Source organism: Varanus komodoensis, unplaced genomic scaffold, assembly GCF_004798865.1.
Source record: "Varanus komodoensis strain SLA01 unplaced genomic scaffold, ASM479886v1 scaffold7_3, whole genome shotgun sequence".
NCBI classification, from domain to species: Eukaryota; Metazoa; Chordata; class Lepidosauria; order Squamata; family Varanidae; genus Varanus; species Varanus komodoensis.
Window position 1 is genome coordinate 22,457,565 of NW_025336480.1, and position 23,891 is coordinate 22,481,455.

General features: G+C 38.3%; 1 protein-coding gene across 2 annotated transcripts in view; it reads right to left on the minus strand.

The window, feature by feature from the left end:
• Nucleotides 1-2,401: 2,401 nt before the first annotated feature.
• PPP3R1 (protein phosphatase 3 regulatory subunit B, alpha) overlaps nucleotides 2,402-23,891 on the minus strand; it is a 50,124-nt gene continuing 28,634 nt past the window's right edge. For both annotated transcript variants that reach the window (XM_044454707.1, XM_044454708.1), the window contains exons 2-6: nucleotides 14,458-14,497; nucleotides 10,879-11,055; nucleotides 6,429-6,488; nucleotides 5,201-5,385; nucleotides 2,402-4,489 (exon numbers count right to left, since the gene is read on the minus strand). In XM_044454707.1, coding sequence (XP_044310642.1) covers nucleotides 4,442-4,489; nucleotides 5,201-5,385; nucleotides 6,429-6,488; nucleotides 10,879-11,055; nucleotides 14,458-14,497 — 510 coding nt within the window. In that variant the 3' untranslated portion in view covers nucleotides 2,402-4,441. The remainder of the gene's footprint in view (nucleotides 4,490-5,200; nucleotides 5,386-6,428; nucleotides 6,489-10,878; nucleotides 11,056-14,457; nucleotides 14,498-23,891) is intronic.

Below are 23,891 nucleotides of genomic sequence, written 5' to 3' on the forward strand. Positions count from 1 at the left end.
ACAAAAGAATCCTTGTATGATTCCCCCAGTAATGTAACACCAAAATCTTGCAAGCCATAATACCAAGTTCTTATTGTGATTTCTATTGTGATTTATATCCTGCCTTTTTCCTGCAAAGGACTCAAGGCAGCTTACATCATCTCTCCTCCTCTCATCTCATCCCCACAACAACCCTGTGAGGTAGGTTGGGCTGAGAGTCTGTGACTGGCCCAAAGTCACCCAGTTGGCTCAATGGCTGAGCGGGGACTAGAACCCAGATCCTCTGAGTCCCAGTCCCATTCTCTTAACCACTGCACCATCAGCAGGCTAGCTCTTAAAATTTGGGGGACTGAGATGGGGATGCAAAAAGTTTGTTAAATGTATCAACCTGAGTTGTACAATATACTTAAGCTCTGGCTAAACAGTTTCCTCCATGGTTTTGAAAGAGTGGTGGGAACAGCTGACTGAACCAGGGCAGTTGACCCTTTTACTGCTAACTGTAGTGAATGCAAGCTACAGCAAGGGAGCACTACCAAAAATTAGACCATGACTTTATTTACACATTTTTACTGTAAATGAATTCATTTTTATGATGGTTTGAATCGGGGGATTTTTAACTCTTCTGAACTAGCAATGGAACCTGGCTTTTGCAATGGTGAGACTAGCCCTTACTTTGACACAGTGAAAGCAAATAACCACACCTGTCAAAGTGAAGCTATGCTTATTTGTGCCCCTGCAATCAAGGACTTCCTGCTCCATGCCCCGGGGAAGGGGTGGCAAGCCCATGCTAAACTTCCCAGTTTCAAACTGTGGCCTGGAAAACTGTACTGGTTATAGTCATCTGCCTATAAAGGCCGAAAATGCAGGCTTCAAGCACATGAACTTATTAGACACATTAAAATTAATGCATTTTAAAAATCCTGCAGTGTGTACTCACAGAACCCTTTCATATGCATGACAGTGTTTTACAAGCATGGTGATGGATAAACAGGCAACTACTATTCTTGGGTATGTGAAAGTCAGTTGCTCTTGGTGCACCATCTCAAGGCTGCCTAGCTGGAGGAATAGCAGAAGGGGCCTCAGAATGTGAGTCAGTTCCAGATATTAAGGTGAGAGAAGCAGAGGTGCTTATATCAAGGTCAAGCTCTCCAGGTGGGCAGGTAGCCTGGGAATATCCAAGATGCCGAGTTAATGGGAGGGGAGTTTCTCATAGAGAGACGAAACAGGTACAATTCTCAGCCCCATGACCTGACATCGGCAGAGGGCAGCCCAAATAGTGAATCATCATAAAGAGAGGCGGCGTGTTTGCCTTCAGAAGGCCCCTCCTTAAGGGATGGGGCCCAAGCATGCTCATAAGGAAAGTTCTTGGAGGTGTATACTAAATTGAAATCAAACTGCTCGGTGCATGCTCAAATTCATTCTGGGTATTTGTGCATCTGAAAAATGCTTTGGTGAATAAAGAACGTTTTTCAAGAAAGGACTGTGACTTTGTGTGAAAAGCGGAACCCAGCTCACAACAGTTACACATTTCTCCTATGTTCCTACCTCCAGTATACCAAGTACATTATTTGTCCTGAAAATAATTTACAATGTAGTGAATACTCTTGTTTTTCCACCAGGGTTTGGTGTAGTAAAAAACCTCTAACTTTGTTAGTTCCATATTTCAGTTAAGTGCTTGTAAGAATTAAATGTGAGAGTCTGACTGCAAGTACTTGTGCACTTGTACCCCTGGCTTGCAAATAATGCTTTTTTGTATGTACAAAGTGGTGCCCAGCTGCAACAGCTCATGTTCTCTAAAAGCTCAGTGAAGAGTGAGGGAATTCTGGTAATGTGATACAGCACAGATGAAATCATAGATGAGAACACTATCAGAAAGGTATGAAAGTCCATCTTAGAGTTAGGCAAACCAATCTGTATATAGATCTTGCCAGTTTTCAAGCCAAAATCTGTGTTCCATATAATTTCTGTATCAACTGCAACTTACTTAAACTGCACAAGAATTTACATTCTACATTTCAATGCAATTTGAGCCAAAGACCATTGCAAAATTTGGAGAAGCATGTAGTCCTAAGGATTGCTGTTAAAATCCACAAATTAGTCTAGACACTGTATAACTCAGTTTCGTTAAAAATTAAGACCAAACAAGATTCCCCATTTCTAGCCCAAATGCAGTTACTTATGTTTTTAAAGTTTATTAGGCCCCACTATTGGATTAGTGAAATGACATGTAGATCTGTTAGCGTCTGTCCACACCATTCTACTGGTTTCAGGACCAAGTACTCCTATGAATGCACAACACTGATACAGTTACCATTGAGAGAATAAAATAGCACCAATTATTTATGCATACGCTAGAATCAAGTTTTAATTAACCTAAAACTCCATTCTTTAGTTCCATGGAGGCTTAAGCACAATACTATGGTAAAGTTCAAATATTTTATTTTTTATTCATACATCATGAAGGTTCCTATAGTTCCAACATTGTATGATGTAGCATGCAGAGGAAAAACTAAACATTCAAGGTAATCCATTTTTCACACACAAACTAAAAAAGGCTTATCCCCCAATAAGAAAGTAATGTTAGCACTATTTTCTATAACGCCAGCCAGGATATGCACAAGCAATTAAGAAATAGAAAGCATTTGCTAAAATGTTTGTAACAAATACTTATGTACAAAAAATTCACAAAAAGACTAGTTCCCCCTTGAAGCAGAGCACATGGCAGTTGACACTGGAACAGATACAACCACTGGCTGGGATTATAAGCCACGTACTGATCCAGAGGAAGAAAGTTACACGTAGTGGAGATTCTCTGTTTTAACATTTACCAAAGTTTGGCAACAGTATCTTTTTTAAAATTCTGCAAATCATGTAAACAAGAGGAACATTTCAAATCGATCTACATGCAAAACTTCATGTCATGCAAGGACACCAAGCACCTGGATTTCTCTCTCACAGACAGAGCCCATGATGTGCAGCACTCAGTTGAAGGAACAGCTGTGGCAGGCAGGCAAGTGATTTAAAGTTCATACAACCTGCCCCTTCCATTGCTGATTATAAAACCTTTTTAAATAGAAAAACTGCTATATGGGAAAGGGTGTACTAGTCTAAAAAATCTAATGTATTTTTCTTCTAGCCAATAAGTACCATTGCAGAAAAGGAAAGGGATGATATAAAGTTGTATAACATGGCTCGCTACTTTTATATCACACATATCAAGTTAGTATCCATTACAAGTCATGATATGGAAAAATCTAGAAAAAATTCTCCAGTGAAGAACTAGAGAAAAACAAGAGGTATAAATTTAGATAATGTGAAGCTTTCCTCCTTCCCTATGGCATAGGTAAATGTTTTCCCTGTAATAATCCTATATACACATATATAAAATATTACCAGTTTTTCTATGCAACTTTTAAGTACTACATTAAATGAATAAGGGAAACTATATAGTTGGAACATAACTTAATGGCAAGAGAGGCTTTATAGTCTCACTGTGCAAAAGGAATCCTACACAATCTTGTTAATCTTAAATTCTTAAGCTAAGTGCTGACAAAAATAAATGTTTTCAACTGTTTTATCTGTAATTAATGGAACTGCTGATGTTTACTTGGGTATATTATGGGCAACAACACCTATTTAGTATGTGAAAAGATGAAATGGCCATAAGCATCTTGTGCATAAGCATTTGCACACCATGACTAGTTCTTGGCATAAACATTAAATTACATTTTGTCATACTATTGAGTAGAATTCTATTAAAAGCTATCAAGCAAAGATGCAGTGTCTGGTAATATATCAACAGGTATATAAACAAACTTAAGTTTCCTGTCTTACAAAAAAGTAATTAAGTAAATTAACAGGAAGCAATGCTATCTCAGCCAGTCAATATATAAATATCTGAAATAGTCACAGGAAAAAGGAAAGAGTTGACCCAACAACCATTTAAAACTTTACATTCTTCTACTATATATATATAAAATTGTGTGACATAAAAGTAAAGATGTATATCCTTATATTGAACTGTTAATGTTCTGCTTGGCACTTTGTACTCTAGTTTTGTTTCTGAATCAAGTATATTAAATTAAAGCCCACCTAGCTACTACATATAGAAAGCTACATATATATCTATATATAAATACACACATATATATATAGATAGATATTTTCTTGTTATAAAAGATGAGAAAAATAAATTAAAAAGCCAACCCCCTTCCCTTTCTCCACCACACTGATATGCTCTTTCCATCTTGCTGTCCTTCAGACCTTAAAGTGCTACACTTGAGTTATTGAGAGAATAAAAGTTCAATAACACTTAGTTGGCTTCATGAGGCTCATGTTGGAAAATGTGGCTTCACAGAGAAAAATACTTCCATTTAAATACACAGAGAGCGTTGCTGGACGTCTTGAGCAGATCTTCAGAGATGGAGAAGAAAGCAAAAGTGTTGGGTGGTATCCTAAAGAGTCACACATCTACCACCATCTTTTTGTGGATATCTAGGCCTCCTACAACCTGAAATGTTGATTTAAGATTACAAGGTGAGAATTAGAGTGATATTACCACATCAGTTAGAGTAGAGCCCCTATGTACCCACCTCCCACCACAATCTCCATAGCTGCTGCAAGCTGTTTGGGCTGCCAAAAGGTTCATTCAACAGGGAGGGAAGGGGAGCAGAGATGCCAAATCTTTCTCAAGAATCAGTCTGATAGTGCAAATTTACACTCTCCTCTGAATCACAGAAATCTTTAGCAGCATAACAAAGGTGATGAGGAGCTTTTAACCTTGCCCCACTGCAGCGATTCTCCAGGGAACGGAGACAAATGCTTTATTTCCCTTAATAATTATCTTGACAAAGTGCCAAACAATTGTTTGGCAGGCTGGCTGGAGCAGAATGCTGCAGGGGAAGAAAGCATGTGCGGAGTCATCCCACATGTGCCCTGGAGAATATGTTCACTGCAAAGTAGTCTTAGTGGACTCCTTAGAAAGCCACATTAGTGAGAAAAGTACAATTATGTCAAGTAAGCAAGAAGTCCATATCAAGAAGATGAAAAGAAAAGTAGTGAAGGCATAGGATGAGTCACACACACACACAATTCTTTAATAACTAGCTAAGTTATCTAAGTAAGGCATTTGATGGGAAATAACACCAAATTCAAAGTGAAAATAAAACGGAACACTGTGTGTGTGTGTGGGGGGGGGACATTTTGGTAAAAATACACTTACAGCACAGAATTCCTCAAAGGATATTCTTCCATCACCATCTTTATCTGCATTTATTATGGTTTTATCTACGATCTGCTGCAACTGAGTGTCTTTCAGATTGTTCCCAACCATCATCTTCAGTACCTGGAACAGCTCCCCATTTGAGATATAACCATCTTTGTCCATGTCATAAATGCGAAAAGCAACTGCAAGAAAATTAAGAAAAACTCAGTAGCAAATTTGAAATCTGCCAAGATATTTATTCTATTCATAACATCACCCATTCCACTCCATGATTTTCCCTTTACACCCATGTTAACCATTTTCTAATGATGTGGTAATAATGCTTCCAACCTTCTCTGCTCCTTTTCCTATGATCTGTCCTAAGGACTCGAGTACTGGTGATTTAATAAGTTCTGAGCAGCTGAGGGTTCATAAACATTTTTATCTCAGAAGCTGAGCAAATGGTAGGAATACTTCACTAATTACAGTAAAAGCTTTTACATTCTTCACTTAGTGAAGTTGCAAAGACTGAATGTTTGACCTTCTTTCATCTTATTTTGTTAGGAGAGGTGAAAAGAATAAAAGTAAAAACATTTTTTCTGGAAGTCTGTGTTCCATCGGAATTATCTTTCTATAACCATTGTTTAAATGTCCAAAAACTATGCAAAGCTGGCTTGACTTCATAAATAGACTGGTATGCTCCCATTCAAAGTTAATAAAATTACAAGTAAAATTTTGGACCCATTTAGCTGGAAATGTGTCACATTTACTTCCATGGGACTTCTTGAGTACTAAAACCAACCCCACAACATAGTGACACTCTTCTAGGCTAGCTCTAAGATCAAATTTATATCACAACATACATGTTTATTTGCTTGGTAAAAGCCTTAATAAACTGTGAATGCAGTGTTTGATCATGTAAAAATGCCAACAGGAAATGGAAAAGGATTTCCTTATTTAAGAGCCTTCAAATCTAAAATACTCATTGGAGTATGAATATCCTATGCTCCCCCTGATGTCAAAAGAAAAAGAGAATTGGGGTGTTCTGGTGAGTCCAGGGTACAGTTAGGATAGAGGCCAGAATACAGTTAATGGCAACCTTCCATTCCTCACTTAATTAAGGATTAAGTCTGAGTTTCAAAATAGTATCTCTTTACAGATGTCAAGTATGATTTCATGGAGAAACAAAGAAAAGTTTCCAACTATGAATGTTTTATTGACAAACTAGAAAACATAAAATACTTACACCTCAACTTCTGTTCTTTGTCACCTTTGACACTGAATTGGGAGACGCCTTCTATAAATTCTACAGAACATAGACAAGAAGAGCATTTATAACATATTTTACATATCCCAAAATACATTCAAGTTAAATTGTCTCTCCCTGTGGAATTTAGTAATGCTTGACTAGCATCCTCCAGAAATAAGTTTTAAACGCTAATATAGCTTGTTTTGTCTTGGGTGATTTTTTGGTGCCACACTTTCCTGTGAGCAACTTCGGCTTCAATAAAAGCTGGGATTTTCCCAAGTATTGTGAAGAAAAAACTGGTATGTGGTAGATGCAGCTATCTCCTCTCAGAAAGACGTAGGTGAACAGTGACTTTCTCTCTCAAGAAATACCCAGAGTCCCCCAAAATGCCCAAAAGCCAGTTTGTGCAAAATTGGGCAGAAACACCCTCTGCTCCACTCATAGATTTTCTACCAATTCCTTTTCCTAGGCCACAACCTGACCTATGGCAAAGTGTTCAGTGGAGAGGCAGGTTTCTGAGTGCTGGTGAAAGAGGAGGGGATAAGAAAACCTTCCTAGTGAAAATGATACCTATATTTTTTAACTCACAGTTTGACAGAATTCTTATCATGATGACAGGAACTATAAGGTAAGAGAGATTAGGTAAGAACTGAGGTAACTCAAGTTCACTGTATTTCTGTTCCTATTATTTTTGAATACCTACTACAATAACTCCAGGATAATATTCTGCATTTTAAGAAGGGGATGAAGGGTACTCAAGGTCATGTTTACCACATCCACGAACTACAGTTTGAGATAACCAGGTTCAGTAAAATCATATCTACCAAACATAAAAATTCTCCAGCTTTTACACATTTCCAGTGTGGTAATAATATGGCTATTAATAAGCTACATACAAGTAGCACATTAAATACAAGAGTAATGCAAAAATTTATCAGGTGAAGAGATATATATTATTATTTTTTTAAATATCAAGGGCAAATCAAAAGTAGGTAGTAATCTAAGGTATATAGTAAGAAGAAAGCATCCCGTGATATAAGCATGTGACTTAGTAACTAAGGTGCTTCCATAGCTATATATGCCTTTCCCTTTCTTGGAATAGAAGGTAATACCTACAGGAAATTTAAATTCAGATAATTAGCTGGGCTGAACTGGAACTTAGCGCGAAACTATCAAGAAACAAACAGAAAAAGTTATGTTCTGATATGCTACTCTTAGGGCTCTTATTTCAGATGCCACCGCTTCCTTCTAGATCTACAATGGGAGAAAACTTTGTGTCAATACCAATTGTATTTGGAACTGGTAATGGACTGAGAGCCAATTAACTAAACCTCAGTCGCAGTAAGATGCCTTTGGACACAAAGTATGTCCTGTTCTGGATGAGGCTATACTCCATTTTCGGATCAAGTTCACACCTTGGAGATGCTGCTTGGTTTTGTGTGTCAAGACGCAGCCTCCTGTAGACAGAAATAATCTGACTATAATGATCTATTCTAATGCACTGAATGTGCAGCTGCCCTTGAAGTCTGACTACAAACTACGTTTAGTAAAGAATATTGCAGCTAGGTTATTAACTAGGACAGAGCATCTTACCAGTCTTGAAACAGTGATACTTGCTACCGGTCCATTTCCTAGCACATTTTAAATTACTGTTTTTAATTTTCAGGACCCTAAACCATTGGGACTAGGATACCTCAAAGGGCACTTCTTTCCACCCTTATCTGACTGTGTATTTTGTTCTTCAGAGACCCTGCTGCAGTTTCTGTGTCATCTGCAATGGCATAAGGAATGGAACAGGATGGGGCCTTTTCTGTTGTTGTACCACCAAATCTGGAATTCATTTTATGAGGCTTGTCTAAGGCCAAATAAAGACTAAAAATATACAATAGTTCATGTATTTTAGTTTGATGAATCTATTCCTACTGTTGAGGGTGTGTCATTTTAAGCTTTCCATGAACTACTCTTGCAGGATGTATATGCAAAAACCATTTACAGATGGTTAAAATAAACTGTAGATTATTATTCCCCTTTCCTGAATTGAATAAAATTATTTATCTGGGAATAACTGTTCAGTTATTCATGTGCATGAAAGCATACTACTCAGTTGTATTCTAAATTGTATACATTTTTCCCTGCAAGAATAAGCAATGCCCACTAGAGATTTCCATAACTGTAATATGTCAGTTCCTAAAGAGCTAGAAGCAAGTTTTCAACTGTGCATATTAGGATTTGCCTCTCTCCAAGTTAAGGTAAATTTTTTTTTAAGTAATACATTTACAACATTAGGACAATCCAGCCAAAATTAAATATTTTAAAGTCAAATTGATTTCATGAGAAAACAAAGAACATACTTAGAATTCTTGCCACTGAGAAGTGTTGAACATCCCTAACCCTTAATATTTCTGAGAAAGACTATAAAGTTTAGAGCCAAAATTAATTTTCAAATATGAAACTGGCAATTCCCAACCTTACATTAAGCTCAACTTAAAACAGTTGACTTCTTTATATGTCTACTTAGAAGTAATGGGGCTTACTTCTAGGTAAATACAGGATTGCAACCCTAGTCATATGTTGGATCTTAGCTGAAATCATTCTATATAACACTACCATTATTTTTATTAGAGAGTTCCCCACATTGTTAGAGACAAAATTATTTTCTGCAATCACTCTGTGCACTTAGAAAATGACATGTTTTTCATCAAGCAACTGAGGAATAATGTAAATGTCATAAAGTAGCACAAACAAATACACCTATTTTACGTGAAGTCCCTGCACAAATTGAAGTGGCTGCATGTATTTTTTTGTAAAGTATTTTCTAAACTGAAGTAAATTGTCATGTTAAACATTCTGTTTCTTTCTAGCTTTTTGTATATTTCTCAATTGGGATGTTCAATTACCAAACATGAGGATGTGCTAGTTCAATCAAGAATAATTAAAGGTATAACTATAGACACAGCCTTCAAGAAGTATTCACTCCCCATCTTTGACTTGTCCACATTTGGTTGTGCTATAACCCAGAAATGGAATGGATTTAATTGGCATTACTCCCACTTGATATACACAACACTCAGTACCGTGAAGTTGTAAAGTATCTTAATCATGGAACAAAAGTTAAGTGAACAAGAACAAGCTAGCAGGGACAACACCAAAAGGGGCACATCCCTTTAGTGTGCCTCTTTAGGATGCCACAATGATGTCCTTTTTTTCTTTCTTGTAAGTTTGTGCTGCATGGTTGTGTGCTTAGATTCACAATGGGATGGGAAGTGATCCATAGGCTTAGGGACTATTGCCCATGCTGGGTCAGAGGCTTGCATTTTGTGCTGCTTCTTCTGTTATGGGCAGAAGCCTATGGAAAAGAAAAAAAGAAAACTCCCTCTTGTTGAGAGTGGGATGGGAGGAGTAGCAAGAACACTCCAAGCAAGAGTTGAACTGAGGATGAGACTGTAGTAGAGGAAGTCATCTTTTATGTTGTTTAGAGAGTTGGTAGACTGAATGTCCCATCTGTGACTTGTGGATGAAATTCTGTGGCTGTGTTTAGGTTGGCTGTGTATGTCTGGTTGATGGTATATGTACGGTTTGAATGGTTGAAAGTATGCTTGTGGCTGCAATGAGTACATGGTAGTAGCATGTTTTTTCATGGCAGAGACTGGAAAACTAGTTAGGGCTGAGGGAAAGATGGAAGAACCAAATATAGGGAATCCTGGAAGAAAACTAATGAAGACCTAATACTGAGGTGGAGGTTCACCTTCCAGAAGGACAATGTTCTTAAATAGATGGCCAAAGTAAAAATGAGGTAGTTTAAAAACAAGAAAGTGAGTGTTTTAATGCCCAGTCAAAGCCCAATGAGAATCTGTGGCAAGATTTGAAAGCTGCTTTTCACCAACTTGACAGAACTGGCACAGTTTTGTCTGGCAGAATGGGCAAACACTGCAAGACCCAGAAGCACCAAAATGATATTTATCCAAGAAGACTCACAGCTGTAATTCCTGCCAAAGGTGCTTCTATCAAGTGTTAACTGGGAAAGAAGGGTGAATACTTGTGCAACTCAAAAAAGCCAGTTTGTTTTTGTTTATTTAACCTTTGGGCCACAATAAACTATTCTCTACTTCCACAGTGTTGAGCATCTTGTGTACATCCAATGTAACAATGCTAATTAAATCCACTTCATTTCCAGGTTGTAATAAAAGAAAATGTGGAAAAGCAAAGGGGGAGGGTGAAGACTTCTGCAAGACACTGCCCAAAAACAACAACAACAACAAACCCATACACAAAAGGTCACTCTGTTAAGTCCAATTTATCACAAAGAGTCTATTCCAAGTAGGACTTGTACTTAATATAAACCAAAGAGCCCATTCTCAGGGGAATGTTCCTGAATATATGCATGCAAGAATACACTATTTGCATCTGCTAATAAATATCTCTCTAATAAAAGAAAACTGCTTCTTACCTTTGAAGTCCACTTCACCATTTCCATCTGTATCAAATATATCTATTACTCGTTGTACCAGTGGATTCTGTTGTAATTCAGGCAAAGACATGAACTCTTCCACACTTAAAGAACCAGAGTTATCCAGATCAAGCTTTTTAAACCGCTTCCCCAATCGTTTAATCTCATCTGCATCAACTAAAGGAAGATGAGAGATAAGGAAAAGTATTTTTCAGAAATAATTCACTGCATAGTAACTCCATAGAGCATTCTTGTGATACAAGGACATGTCTTTCCTGGATAAACAAATTAAACTCTCCTTAAGAGTGAATAGTAATTGCATATACCTTTACACCAAGAGGTTACCTTTACATATAATCCAGTAAAATTGCTTTACTTTTTCACAGTACATGCCATGACACATTTAGCCTTACAGCTCACTATAACCACTGAATGTTAGGTCAAGCATTCAGAAGCCTGATAGTACTTAGGTAATTCCAGTCACATGGCTACTATAGACAAGCTATATTAACATCTGTCATGTTTGATCACGGACTTTCTCTTTAAGCCATAAATATTTAACTCTGAAGGATTTTAAAGGAGTCAGTTACGATGCATAGAACAGTGATGTACTTCTTAAATCTCATCAATTTCTATTTCTATTAAAATCAAATAGGTAGTGCTTAGATACTAGCTTTATCATAATGAACAGGGATTCCCAAACAATGGATTGGAGTCTTATACCTCCTGAATAGTAAATACATTCAATATGATTTTTCAACTGATGGGTAAGTATTGCGCCAGTTAACATAAAGTGACAGCCCATTGTGGTATTATTTAACAAATGTTGAGACTTCAGTGCATGCAACTGCCTTTCTGCATATCCAAATCCTGAACAGGGATTCCTGGGGCATGCAAACCTGGTGAACACAGTTTATGCAAGATCATTTTTTTTTTCTTTTAAGTTGAAGGACTGTCTCCAACTGCATTTTTTTCTTAAAAAGACATCTGATTTAAAATGGCTCTGAGATTTAGCTCAAAGGAAGGAGGAAGAATTCAAATGACGGAAGAATTCAAAAGCAGCAACTGAAGTACAAGATGCTTACCTGTTTTGAAAAGTCATGTTTAATCAAATGTTATGTGAACTTCACTCACCCAATAAGCATTTTTCTTTGCTTCCTCCCCCACACATGTATACTCCAGATCTGCTCCAAATGCTCTGAAGCAGAAAGGGCTGCAAAGTGACTGTGTGGGGAAGGATCAATTTGATATGCAAACAGTATCTGTTCCACTGAATACAAGTCAAGAGAATTCATATGATCTCAGAAGCAGTGTTCACAAAGAATGAGTGCTACTGGATAGTTAAAACTGGTGAGCTGCAGAACATGTTTTGAGGTGCCTATTGTGAAACTTGGGGAGCATGGGTCAAAGGTATAAGGGCATATTGGCTAAGGCAGATCAAGAGGAAATGTGAAAATGAAATACCACAACTATTTCCGAGCTACATTTGTGTTCTGCGCTCATCAAAGAAAATGATGTAAGTCATTTCATTTCTGTGAATGTCTGCATGGAGGCAGAGTTGATGTGCCCACCCATACAACACCACACCATGTTTCAAAGTTTCTCCCAGTTTTGAGGCACCTTTGAGAGTGGGTGCAGCAAGGAGAAGGCAAGACACATCACACTCAGCTGTCTGGATTCACAAGCATTCTATAAGCATGATCATTTAGCAGAAAATTTCCTGGGCGCCAAGATCACCGCAGATGGGGACTGTAGCCAACAAGTTAAAAGACGCTTGCTCCTAGGGAAGAAAGCTATGGCAAATCTAGACAGCATACTAAAAAGCAGAGACATCACCCTGTCAACAAAAGTGCATATAGTCAAGGCTATGGCTTTTCCAGTTGCAATGTATGGTTGTGAACGTTGGACCATAAGGAAGTCTGAGTGCTGTAGAACTGAAGCCTTTGAATTGTGGTGCTGGAGGAGACTCCTGCGAGTCCCTTGGACAGCAAGGCGATCAAACCGGTCAGTCCCAGAGGAGATCAACCCTGACTGCTTTTTAGAAGGCCAGATCCTGAAGATGAAACTCAAATACTTTGGCCAGCTAATGAGAAGGAAGGACTCCCTGGAGAAGACCCTGATGCTGGGAACAATTGAGGGCGAAAGAAGGGGACGGCAGAGAATGAGGTGACTAGATGGAGTCACTGAAGCAGTTGGTGTGAGCTTAAGTGGACTCTGGGGGATGGTGGAGGACAGGAAGGCCTGGAGGAATGTTGTCCATGGGGTCACAATGGGTCAGACATGACTTTGCGACTAGCCACAACAAACACTAATTACTATACCATACTGTATACCACTTGAATATAAAACATATACAGGTGGTATGCAGCAACATAATAATTTAAATACAGAATAGGCTAGTTGCCAACTTAAACTAAGTTTGGAGGAGGTAGATCCATTGAAATCAAAATGGGACTTCATTTAGTTACTGCTCGTGTGTCTAATGATTCCAACAGATGTATTCTAAGCATGACTAAGTCTGGATTCAAACCAAACCAACTTTCAGGCATTTGAAGAAAACTGTTCTCTCTCTCTCTCTGTCTCTCATTCTGTGTGTGTGTGTGTTATGCACTTCCCTCAATGCTCAATACTTTTTTAAAAGCACTGAGGTCAGGTAAGTACTATCTTTGCATGCTCAAACTGGAATATGTAGAACCTCTATCCCATCAAGCGAAGAGGGCAAGGTCCTATCTTAGCGGCATTCATGCCTCAAATGGCAGAAGCCTGACCTTTGGGTAGAAAAAAGAATTGTCATAACTAGATTATTATTAACTTTAACTTTCACACATGCTCTTAATCTTATGTTGGGGAGTTGCACTCTCAGGACTATGGCTATAAAAGAGGTTTCTGAATGGCTACCATAACGTATGATATATTAGGATGGAAGAAGCGTTTTCAGAAAAAGAAGTGAGGGTGCTTTTAATCCCTGAGTTAGTCTCTACTATAAATACTCCAAATATTTGCAGTAAAAAGGAATATGGGAATGTAAACAAATTTTTGTATAAAAGATACTGCATCAAATCTTACTTTTATGACTATGAAACACATGAACACTGAAGATCACCTACAAAGTCCTCAACAGCTTGGGACCTGGTTATCTAAAGGAGTGCTTGCATCCATATATGCCCTCCCGCTCCCTGAGATCTGCGGGAGAGGCCCTCCTCCGGCAACCCTCCGTGAAAGATATTAGGAGGGTGAGTACCCAGAGGAGGGCCTTCTCTGTGGTGGCACCCCACCTATGGAATGTGCTCCCCAGAGAGGTCCGCCTGGCGCTGTCGTTATTTGTTTTTTGGCACCAGGCCAAGACCTTTTTATTTAAAAGTTATTTTAATTGTTAACTGATTATTTATTGGGTTTTATATTGTGCCAAAATGTCTCCAAAATTTTTAAGGTTAATTATGTGAATGGTTTCTGTTTTGTAAGCCGCCCCAAGGCTTTTTGCGAATGGGACAGCATAGAAATGTTTTAAATAAATTACAATTATCCAATATAAAACATTTAACACACATTTTTAAATAAATTATTTAAGCATAAACTTACAGTGCGAGCACATTTCCAGTGGGTAGCTTGCCTCATTTCCCTGAAATAAGAACACACATACCATAGTTTTAAAATACATCTTAAAATATTAAATCAATTTACACAGTTTGTAAATTCAAGTTAGTACAAAATTAAACATTAAGTAAATATCATACATGCTGAAACACTATATTCCACATTTCTTTGATTATACAGACTTTGTTTTATTTGAAGGGTACCCATTTTAAAGGACTCATAGCAGGATATATACAGTTCTCAGTTTGTTTGTTTCAAAAGAACCAGGAAAACCTCTCAAGTGCTAAAAACTATTTTATGTATGGAATTATTCTACCTAATCCAATTGTAAGATACACTTCAACCATGCACTCTTTTAAAAAAGGCAACAATGTTTAAATTACCAACAATTAGAATCAACAAATAGGCTGGCAAGGTCTTTAATTATTCTTTTCCTCACTTGATATTTCACATAGGCAAAGCTGTGCCTGAACTAAAAGAGTATTCCATAAATCCAGAATCCAGATCAATGTTGAACTCTGCAACATGAGTTGATTTAGCAAGTGATGAGTACTTGTTTATGATGGTTAATTTTGCTAGTCTTTCAGAAAGACAAAGCATTATGCTTAAAGATAGTTTCTGCAAACACACATCCAAAGAAAAATGCCATCTTGGGCTCATTTTTATTGTCATACATATGAAGCAACTATCTCAAAGGAACTTGTTCATATTACTTCTAGTAAGGCTTCTGCTTGAAGCCTGGTGCTTGAAGCCTCACACCCTAAAAAAAATCTTAAATTCTACTCCATTCATGCAGTGCTATGCACTAAGAACTCTGTATTTCCCATCTAAGTAATATTGCTATAGTGCTGTGAATGTATTTGTACTTGACATAAATTGAACTTATGCATCTGCAAAAGACAGCAGGGAATACACTATACAAACAGGTATACTCCATGATTACATGGATCCTACAAATTAATTATAAATTCAAATAGCATGGTAGTCACTATTTTCAGTTGTTTTAGTAGCATCACAACTAGTTCAGTACCACTTAATTCTTGTACCAAAAACCTAGGTACAACTTAAAGGATTAAGCCCAAGATTTTATGACCATTCTAGAACAGTCATTCAGGATACCCTTCTTGTGACCAGAATTCACACTTGTGTGGTTTGAGGGCAAAACTGCTTTCTGGGCTATTAAGGCCAATGCCAACACATTAATTTGGAATCAGAAATGCACTGGCAGCCAGTTACAGCATGTATGAGTCACATAATCTGACTACCTTCTACTTAAAAGCATTTGAATGGCTGCATTTTGTCCCAGATGAAGTTTCTAAACAGCCTTTAAAGGAGTGCTCATAGAATGCATAACAGTAATCCTGAATAAAAGTCATCTTCCCTGAGCTGGTACCCTCCAGATGTTCTGGACAAATTCCCATCAGCCCCAGCTGGTTAATAGTCAGTTCCAAATGAAATATTTTCTGTGTACCCCAGCATTTGATCTAGTTAGTCTGTCCTTTTCACTGCCTTTTAATTAATCTATTTTATTGCCTTTTAATATACTTTGTGATTATATTTTTCCATATATTTTATGATTATATGCCCATCTACATCTCATGATATATATTGTCCTATTTTTGATGCAAAGTGATCTAAAACTTCGTGAACAAACAATTTTTTTTCCTCCAAAGAATTCAGAGATTTCTTATTTTATCCTCAAAACTCCCCTGTAAGTGGGTTAAATAAACCCTATGGTTCAACCAAGAAAATCCAGTTCAGTTTCAAGGAGTCTTCAGTACCAGCCTAACATTATCCAATACAGCATACTGGTTAAAACTATTAGGAGCTACAGGTTAGGAACTAAACACACACACTCCTTTCCAGAAAAAGTAAATCAGTAGTATACGTGTGGGGTTTCAATAGTCTTTGCAGCATAAATTATATCATTAAAAACTTTCCTGGCAACTACAACACCTCTGTGTTCCTGCTCCCCTGCTCACTGTCTTCCCTGCATTCAGAAAAGCACAGGGAGCAATCTCAGTCTTGCAAAGTACAGTACACAGTGCTAACAGAGAAAGCAAGCGAGAACTGTACCTTCTCTCACTTTCTCTTTCAGCTCTATATACTTTCCAAGACTGAGATGGCTACCTGGGCTACTAGTCTTAGACTGGAAAGTACAACAGGTGAAAGAAGAGAACAAAATGTTGCTGTTTCCCACTTTCCTCTGTCAGGTCAATATAACTTTTTAGGCTGAGCCTGACATGCAAATAGCTGTGCAGAAAACAAGAGTGACAATGAGGAAAGCAGCCTGTAAAAATGTTCAAAATAACAGAAAGAAAATGGTATATGGAATGGGTTGTAGGGAGAAAGCATAGTAACCCAAATCAGGGGCAGGTGGAGTGTGAAAAAAGCAACTGGGAGAGGGAACAAATATTCCACTGGATCAAAAACATGTTTTTGTGTCCAATACCCTACTTCGGTATGGTACTTGCCTTTCATCCTCACATGTTTAACTTTTATAAATGGGGAGATCTGTGACTGGCAACCTCCATGGCAGCCATTTGGTGACTGTGCCCAGAACCATGGCTCAGAATTCTAAATGTGCCTGACAATATTTAGGAACCCTGGTTTCTATCATTGAGATGGCCTGCTGAAAAAACTAAAAACTTTAGTTCATTAAGAAGTAAAGAATAGGTTCAGAAAAATTATCTATATTATGCCACAGAAAATATTACGTGATTTCTCTATGTGTGTTTGTATTAGACAACACTGTCTAACAAAAAATAAGTAGCATTCATCAACACTGCCTATCTGTAAGAAATCTGGTATGCATACACTATAACTGGGCTACAAACATTTCTACAAATCAATTGTTTTTGCTGAAGTCTGTAACTAGGTCACGGAGGTATATAATTCCACATTCATTAGCCTTCAAGAGCTTTGCTTCTTTCTTTCAACCCCTTACTCTCTTTTCAATTCCCCCTTCTAGTTGTCCACTCGCTCATTTGAGAATAGATTAAATTCAGCCCTTTACTCCGAGTCATAACCAACTTATTATATATTTATTATATTTCAAGCATAGCATTGTATCTCTCCAAATTTCAAACACTCAACTTCCACTACTGAGAGACAATGAAGTTTCTTACTATTCTTCAAATGCTGATGACAGCAGAATTTTTGGAATATTTACAATATTTCCATTTGCTTCATTTGTACTAAATTTGCCTTTTTCAATATTTAAATGCAGGATCATGAAACTAATAGTACATTTTCTTATGTTTTCTTTTGAAACCTTGCATATTTAAATGCATCAAAGCTTATATGCTGATTATCTTAAAAGCACTGCTGGCTTTCCAGTTGCGAAATTTTATTTTCTTCATGATTTGTAAGCTGACAGTTTGAAGAAGCATTTATTAGCCAGAAAAAGGTAATGGTTGACATCTGACCAGTCTCAATTAGAACCCAGGAAGGTGCACAGCTAACCCAGGCACATGTCACGTTTTTATTTTTCTTAGTGACAGAGGGCCCTAACCCTACTTAGCCTTCTGAATAAGGAGACCTCAAGCAATGAAGTTGTTCTAACTTGACAGTAAAAGGTTAGTAGTAAGATCACTGAAAACCAGATGACAGAAAGAGAGGTCTACAGCTGACAGACACTTAACCTGGGGAGCAGTTGTCTATGATTCACTAACTATTTATAGTGACAGAGAGGAATCAACTTAAGACTTGGCTGTAATGCACAGATCTAACCAAGTAGGAGACCTCAGGAATGGAGGAATCAGTTTATATTACTTGTGTCTTTGAAAGGTATGCAGAATATATTTAAACAATTATAAGAGGAAATAATCAAGCTAAGAAAATGTAATAATGAGAAGATCTTACTTTAGTATCCATCTAAATTGGCTGCAGATACCCAGAAAGAACTGAAAGCGAACTTCAGGCTAGGTAGCTTCTGTTACAAATCTAATACCTGCCTGGCCCACCTTTGGTGTCAAGAAATTCCAAGGTTAGTTAGCATAGATACAAATACTGAACACACCTTTCACTGAACCACTAAAAAACTAGGAGGAAAGCTATGCATGCTACCAAACAGCAGTATACAGTTGATGCATCTGGTAATGTTCTTCAGCATGAGGAAGACTAAAACTTCTTTCATCCTCTCCTTTCCCTTCACCACTGGAGCCTCCTCACATGTGCCCCAAATCTGTCCCAACTTTCTGCAGCAGATTTGGAGAGCACAAAGAGTATGTGCTGTTACACAGCCCTTGAGGAGTGACAGTGTACTCAAAGTGTAGGCATCGAATAGAACAGCCGCACTCTTTAAACAGCCATACTCTTTAAGCACAGGAAAAGGCATCATTCCCTCTCATCATGACGTGATATAAATTCAGCGGCTGCTCCTCAGTCTGGGATTGAGTAGCAAAGAAAGTCTCAATATGTTCAAAGGAAAAGCCACTTTTCCATATTCAAGCAAATGAACAGCTTTGCCACAAATGGGTTAATCTGCAAGGTAGGCCAGGCAACACTGAGTATGAGGGGTACATAACAACTGAAAATGTGCTACACAGTGACACGGCATTCTTCACTTTTTCTACATCAAGTAGTGCGACCAGCTAACAGGGCTGATGTATCTGTTACTGCAAAGATGTATAATCTAAAATTCATCCTAAATTTTGTTAATGTAAGTGCTGTATGAACATCAGAAAGTTGCTGCTTTATTAGAACTACTTAATAGTTGAAGACATGATAGTGCTGCTACTCAAATTTTTTCCCTAATGGTGTAACTACATTAATTTTTGCCAATAAACTTATAGAAAAATGATGGTAAAAAGGGGAAACATAAGAAGACAGAATGGGAGAGCAGAAGGAAGATTACATAGACTTCTAAGTGTGTTATGCTCTCTTAGTGCGTTATGCTCTAAGTAGGAAAGAGATCAAGAAACCAGAGAAGAATGACAAAATGAGCTAAAATAATAATGGAGACAAAAAATTTTAAAAATGGGGTGTGGGACTTTTATTTTTACTGTATGATAAAAATTAAGAAAAGATGGTGCTGATGCTCAAATTAGACCCAGGGAAGCAGAAGCAAATTGATCAGGTTCTGATGGGACCCTTAGTTTCCTAGACCAACTTGGATGAGTCACCATCATAAATTAGTGTTGACTATACTGGGGATCATATGGACGCAGCCAAAGCTAATCACCACTCCTTCCCTCCGAAAATAAGCACTAGAGGGAAAGTACTTTGCCCCTTCTTTGACTCAAAATCTGACAGAGTGAAAGGAAGGTACACTAGCGCCAAAAAGTTAACACAGGAAGGATGCAAGATAAACTTCTGCCCAATTTCCAAGAATCCTTGCAGCCAAGTTTGATCTACGGATGTAAAATAATTGTAACCATTGTTTGTAATTCTCTACATTAGTAGTTGCTAATGGAGACAGTTTTGTGAGTTAGTAAGAAAAAAGCATCTTCACCCTTAAAACCAGACTTTAAACTAGCTCATTCCTATCTATCATTGTATTGGGACAAAAAACCAACCAACCAACCAACCAACCAACCACCCAACCAACCAAAGGGTTTCCTCTTAAACTCGTCTACTAAGTACAAGTACAATAAACATACTAAATTAGATCTCTCTAGGGCAGAGGTGGCCAACTTGTGGCCTATGAGATGTTTTGCTTATTGCTCCCATCAGCTAGAGTCAGCTTACCCAATGGTAAAAAATCTGAAAAGTTTCTTAAACAAATGCAAACCTTCCCATTTCAAAATTTTCCAAAAATCAATGGCCTACACCAAAAGGATGTCAGATTTTCACCTGTCTTCCAACTATTCTTGTAATTTCTGATATGAAAATTAAGAGATTTACTTCTATGCTTTGAATGTTTCTTGCTGGCCAAAATGAAAATAAGGAAAAGGTATGACTCAACAACTATGCCTAAGAGAAAGGCAACAGATAATGCATTTGTGGAATTCTGCCCAATTTACTCTCCTTTACAATGACATGTAAAGCATTTTTACCTTTACATGCTCATTTTAGCTATTTTAAACATTAATACCATTTTAGTTGCTTCAATTCACAGAAAAGTTTTTAGAACTATTTTTATAATTTGTTTTCATTTACTTGACATTTGATTATTCTACTGTGTCAGTGCCAAAAATTCATAAATCCCTCCTCACATGCCAAAGGAAATAATGTTATCTGTACCTATGACAATGCACTATATAAAGCCAAGAACCAAGTCTATTCTATTTAAAGCACAACAGACTTAAGTCAATATTTAAACCTGTCCAAAGTGTTTTAAGTTGTGCCCTTTGTGAAAGGCAGTACTCTGACTATCGAGAATGATCTTATTTTCAGACACGGATGAAGAAACTAATGGAGGAATAAAAGATTAAGATTTTCTTTGTCTGCCATTTTCAGATTTTTAAAAAAGCTTCCAGTTCATGTAAGTGCTTAAGGAGCTACATCTTAAAATGCCATTTCCCCCACCAATAGAGCTGCTCTGCCAATGTAACAGCCAGACCTTCAACAGGCAGAACCATTTCCCCCCTGCCCCTCTATTTCTACACCAGAAAGGGGTTTGGCTGTTTTAATTTCTGCCTCCTTCGTCTACCAGAAAAAACATAAAAACACCACCAAACAAAAAACAGCAATCCTAATTATGTCACATGCTACCAAAGAGACAAAATATTGTTCTGGATATACGGGAGGATGAGAGATGAACTAAAAACAAAATTGTCCAACTTTTCCTATGTATCACAGGTTACAAGAAATTTGCCCCTAGTGTTCTATGAACCATCCCCAATTTATATAGTGCTGTTGAAATATAATTATAGCTTGCCTAGACTCCGGCTAAGGCCCGATCAATGCTACCTATACTGGTACTTTAACACACATATTACTATTATTAATTTTCCAATGGAATTGAGAAATGCATTTTTGACATTTATTGTATTTTTACAGACATTACTTTAATCCACTTGGAATACTTATTAGTGTCAAAATAGAATTTAGGCCTACATTTTGAGCTTGACATGCCAAACACACACACACACACACAAACAGCTATTGCTCTTATTATTCTGCAATAGGAAATCATTTTTGCAACATTTTAAATAGCTGTTTTAGTATAGCCAAGACCAGATGCCTTTTGCATGCTTGATACTTGCAAGCTGATATTGGGAACCAAAGTTTGCAGCAAGTCTAGAATTTAACAAACCCCACCAAATCCAATCTCAATCCTATTTATAGCAATAAATTTCACAAGTTTACAACTGTATTTCCCCCATTCTTCTTGAACCCACTACAATTAAGATGTAATTTTTGCTTCACTGACTAGCTATAATCAACTTTGAATCTCTGTTCTCATGGCTTACCTCTTTCTTAAAGTAGCTAACACTATATTCACCTTCCCTATCCAAAAGGAGCAATGTATGAGAACTTTTATTTTACTTCACAAATCACTCCAAAAAAGCCCTCTTCAAAAAATCCCTCGCTGGCCTCCATTTTTGAGGCCTCGTGGAGAGCAGGTGAAGTTCCAGAGGACTGGAGGATGGCATCAGTGGTCCCAATTTTCAAAAAGGGCAGTAGAAGGGACATGGGGAATTACAGATGAGTTAGCCTTACATCCATTGTAGGAAAAGCAATGGAAAGGCTCATAATAGTGAGAGATCAAGTGATGCTAGATAAGGAAGGGAGGCTGGCAGCCACACAACATGGCTTCCGCAAAAACAGGTCCTGCCAGACAAACCTTGTGGAATTCTATGACAGGAGTTCCAAGATGGCTAGATGGAGGGGATGCAGTGGATCGAGGTGGCCAGATGGAGGGGATGCAGTGGATGTGGTTTACCTGGATTTCAGCAAGGCCTTTGACAAAGTGCCCCATGATCTCCTGGTGGAGAAACTGAGGAGTTTTGGGATACACCAAAGCACTCTCCGGTGGATTAGGGCATGGTTGACTGACTGAAAGCAGAGGGTAACCATTAGAGGGGAATCATTGGGATGGCGGCCAGTGACAAGCGGGGTCCCCCAGGGCTCTGTCCTGGGGCCAATTCTGTTTAATCTTTTCATAAATGACATGGAAGAAGGGGTGAACAGTCTGCTGATCAAATTCGCAGACGACACTAAAACCAGAGCAGTGGCCACAACTGAGGAGCAGGTACTCCAGATCCAAAAGGATCTGGACAGACTATGGAAGTGGGCAGAAGACAACAGGATGGCGTTCAATGTGGATAAGTGCAAGGTCTTGCACTTGGGGCACAGGAAGTGGCTGGAGAGCAGCACTTGTGAAAGGGACCTTGGGGTACTGGTTGACTGCAAGCTAAACCTGAGTCAGCAGGTTGATGCGGTGGTTAAGAGGGTGAACGCCACCCTTAGTTGCATAGCCAGAAGTGTGGCTTCTAGATTGAGAGAGGTATTACTACCACTCTATACGACTCTGGTATACCCACAACTGGAGTATTGTGTTCAGTTTTGGGCCCCTCATTACAGAAAGGATATAGCCAGGTTAGAGTCAGTGCAGTGTAGGGCCACAAGGTTGGTGGCTGGGATGCCGTATGAGGTGAGATCGAGGAAACTGGGTCTCTTCAGCCTGGAGAAGAGGAGACTCAGAGGGGATATGTTGGCGACATACAGGTATGTGAGGGGATGTCACATGGAGATGGGTAGAGACCTGTTCTCCCCTGCAGAGGAAGGCAGGATATGCTCCAACAGAGCAAAGCTCAGAGAACCAAGGTTCCACTTGGATGCCAGGAAGCACTTCCTGACAGTTAGGACCCAAAGGGTATGGAATGGGCTTCCATGGGAGGTTGTTGAGGCCCCATTGGTGAGGGTGTTCAAAGATAGGCTGGACATGCACATGGTGGGCATGTCTTGAACGGAGCCAGCTGGAGCCGGGGGTCAGACTAGATGGCCTGGGCGGCCCCTTCCGACTCGCTGTTTCTATATACAGAAGCATAAATAGAAGCTCATTTTCTCCAAAGACAATCACAAATTCCCAAACTTGCCTTCATGACTGTGCAAAGTGTACTTGCAAAATAAACACCATCTGCAAAATGCTCAAATTTTAAACATCCACACTTTAGACTGGATGTTTAACATGTTATAGTCAATGGCTGTTCATTTCATGCAATTCTCTTGTTCACGCAAAAACAAACTGACTTTGATCACAGATGTGAGTGTGGGTCAAGGAGAAAAACAGCAAGTTGACATTTAAGGAATCTTAATAAGTTTGAACATCATTTATTTGGTCATTCTTACCAAAACGTCATTCATTCTCTTTGAAATGCTGAATTAGAAATGGCGAATTCATCCACTATACATGGTTAGGAAGATTAGAAAAGAATCATGAGCTCATATCCTTTCCCCATCTCTCTATTTCCTGTTTAATGTTCAAACAACAATTCCAACATCCAAAGAACAAATCATGGGTGTACCTT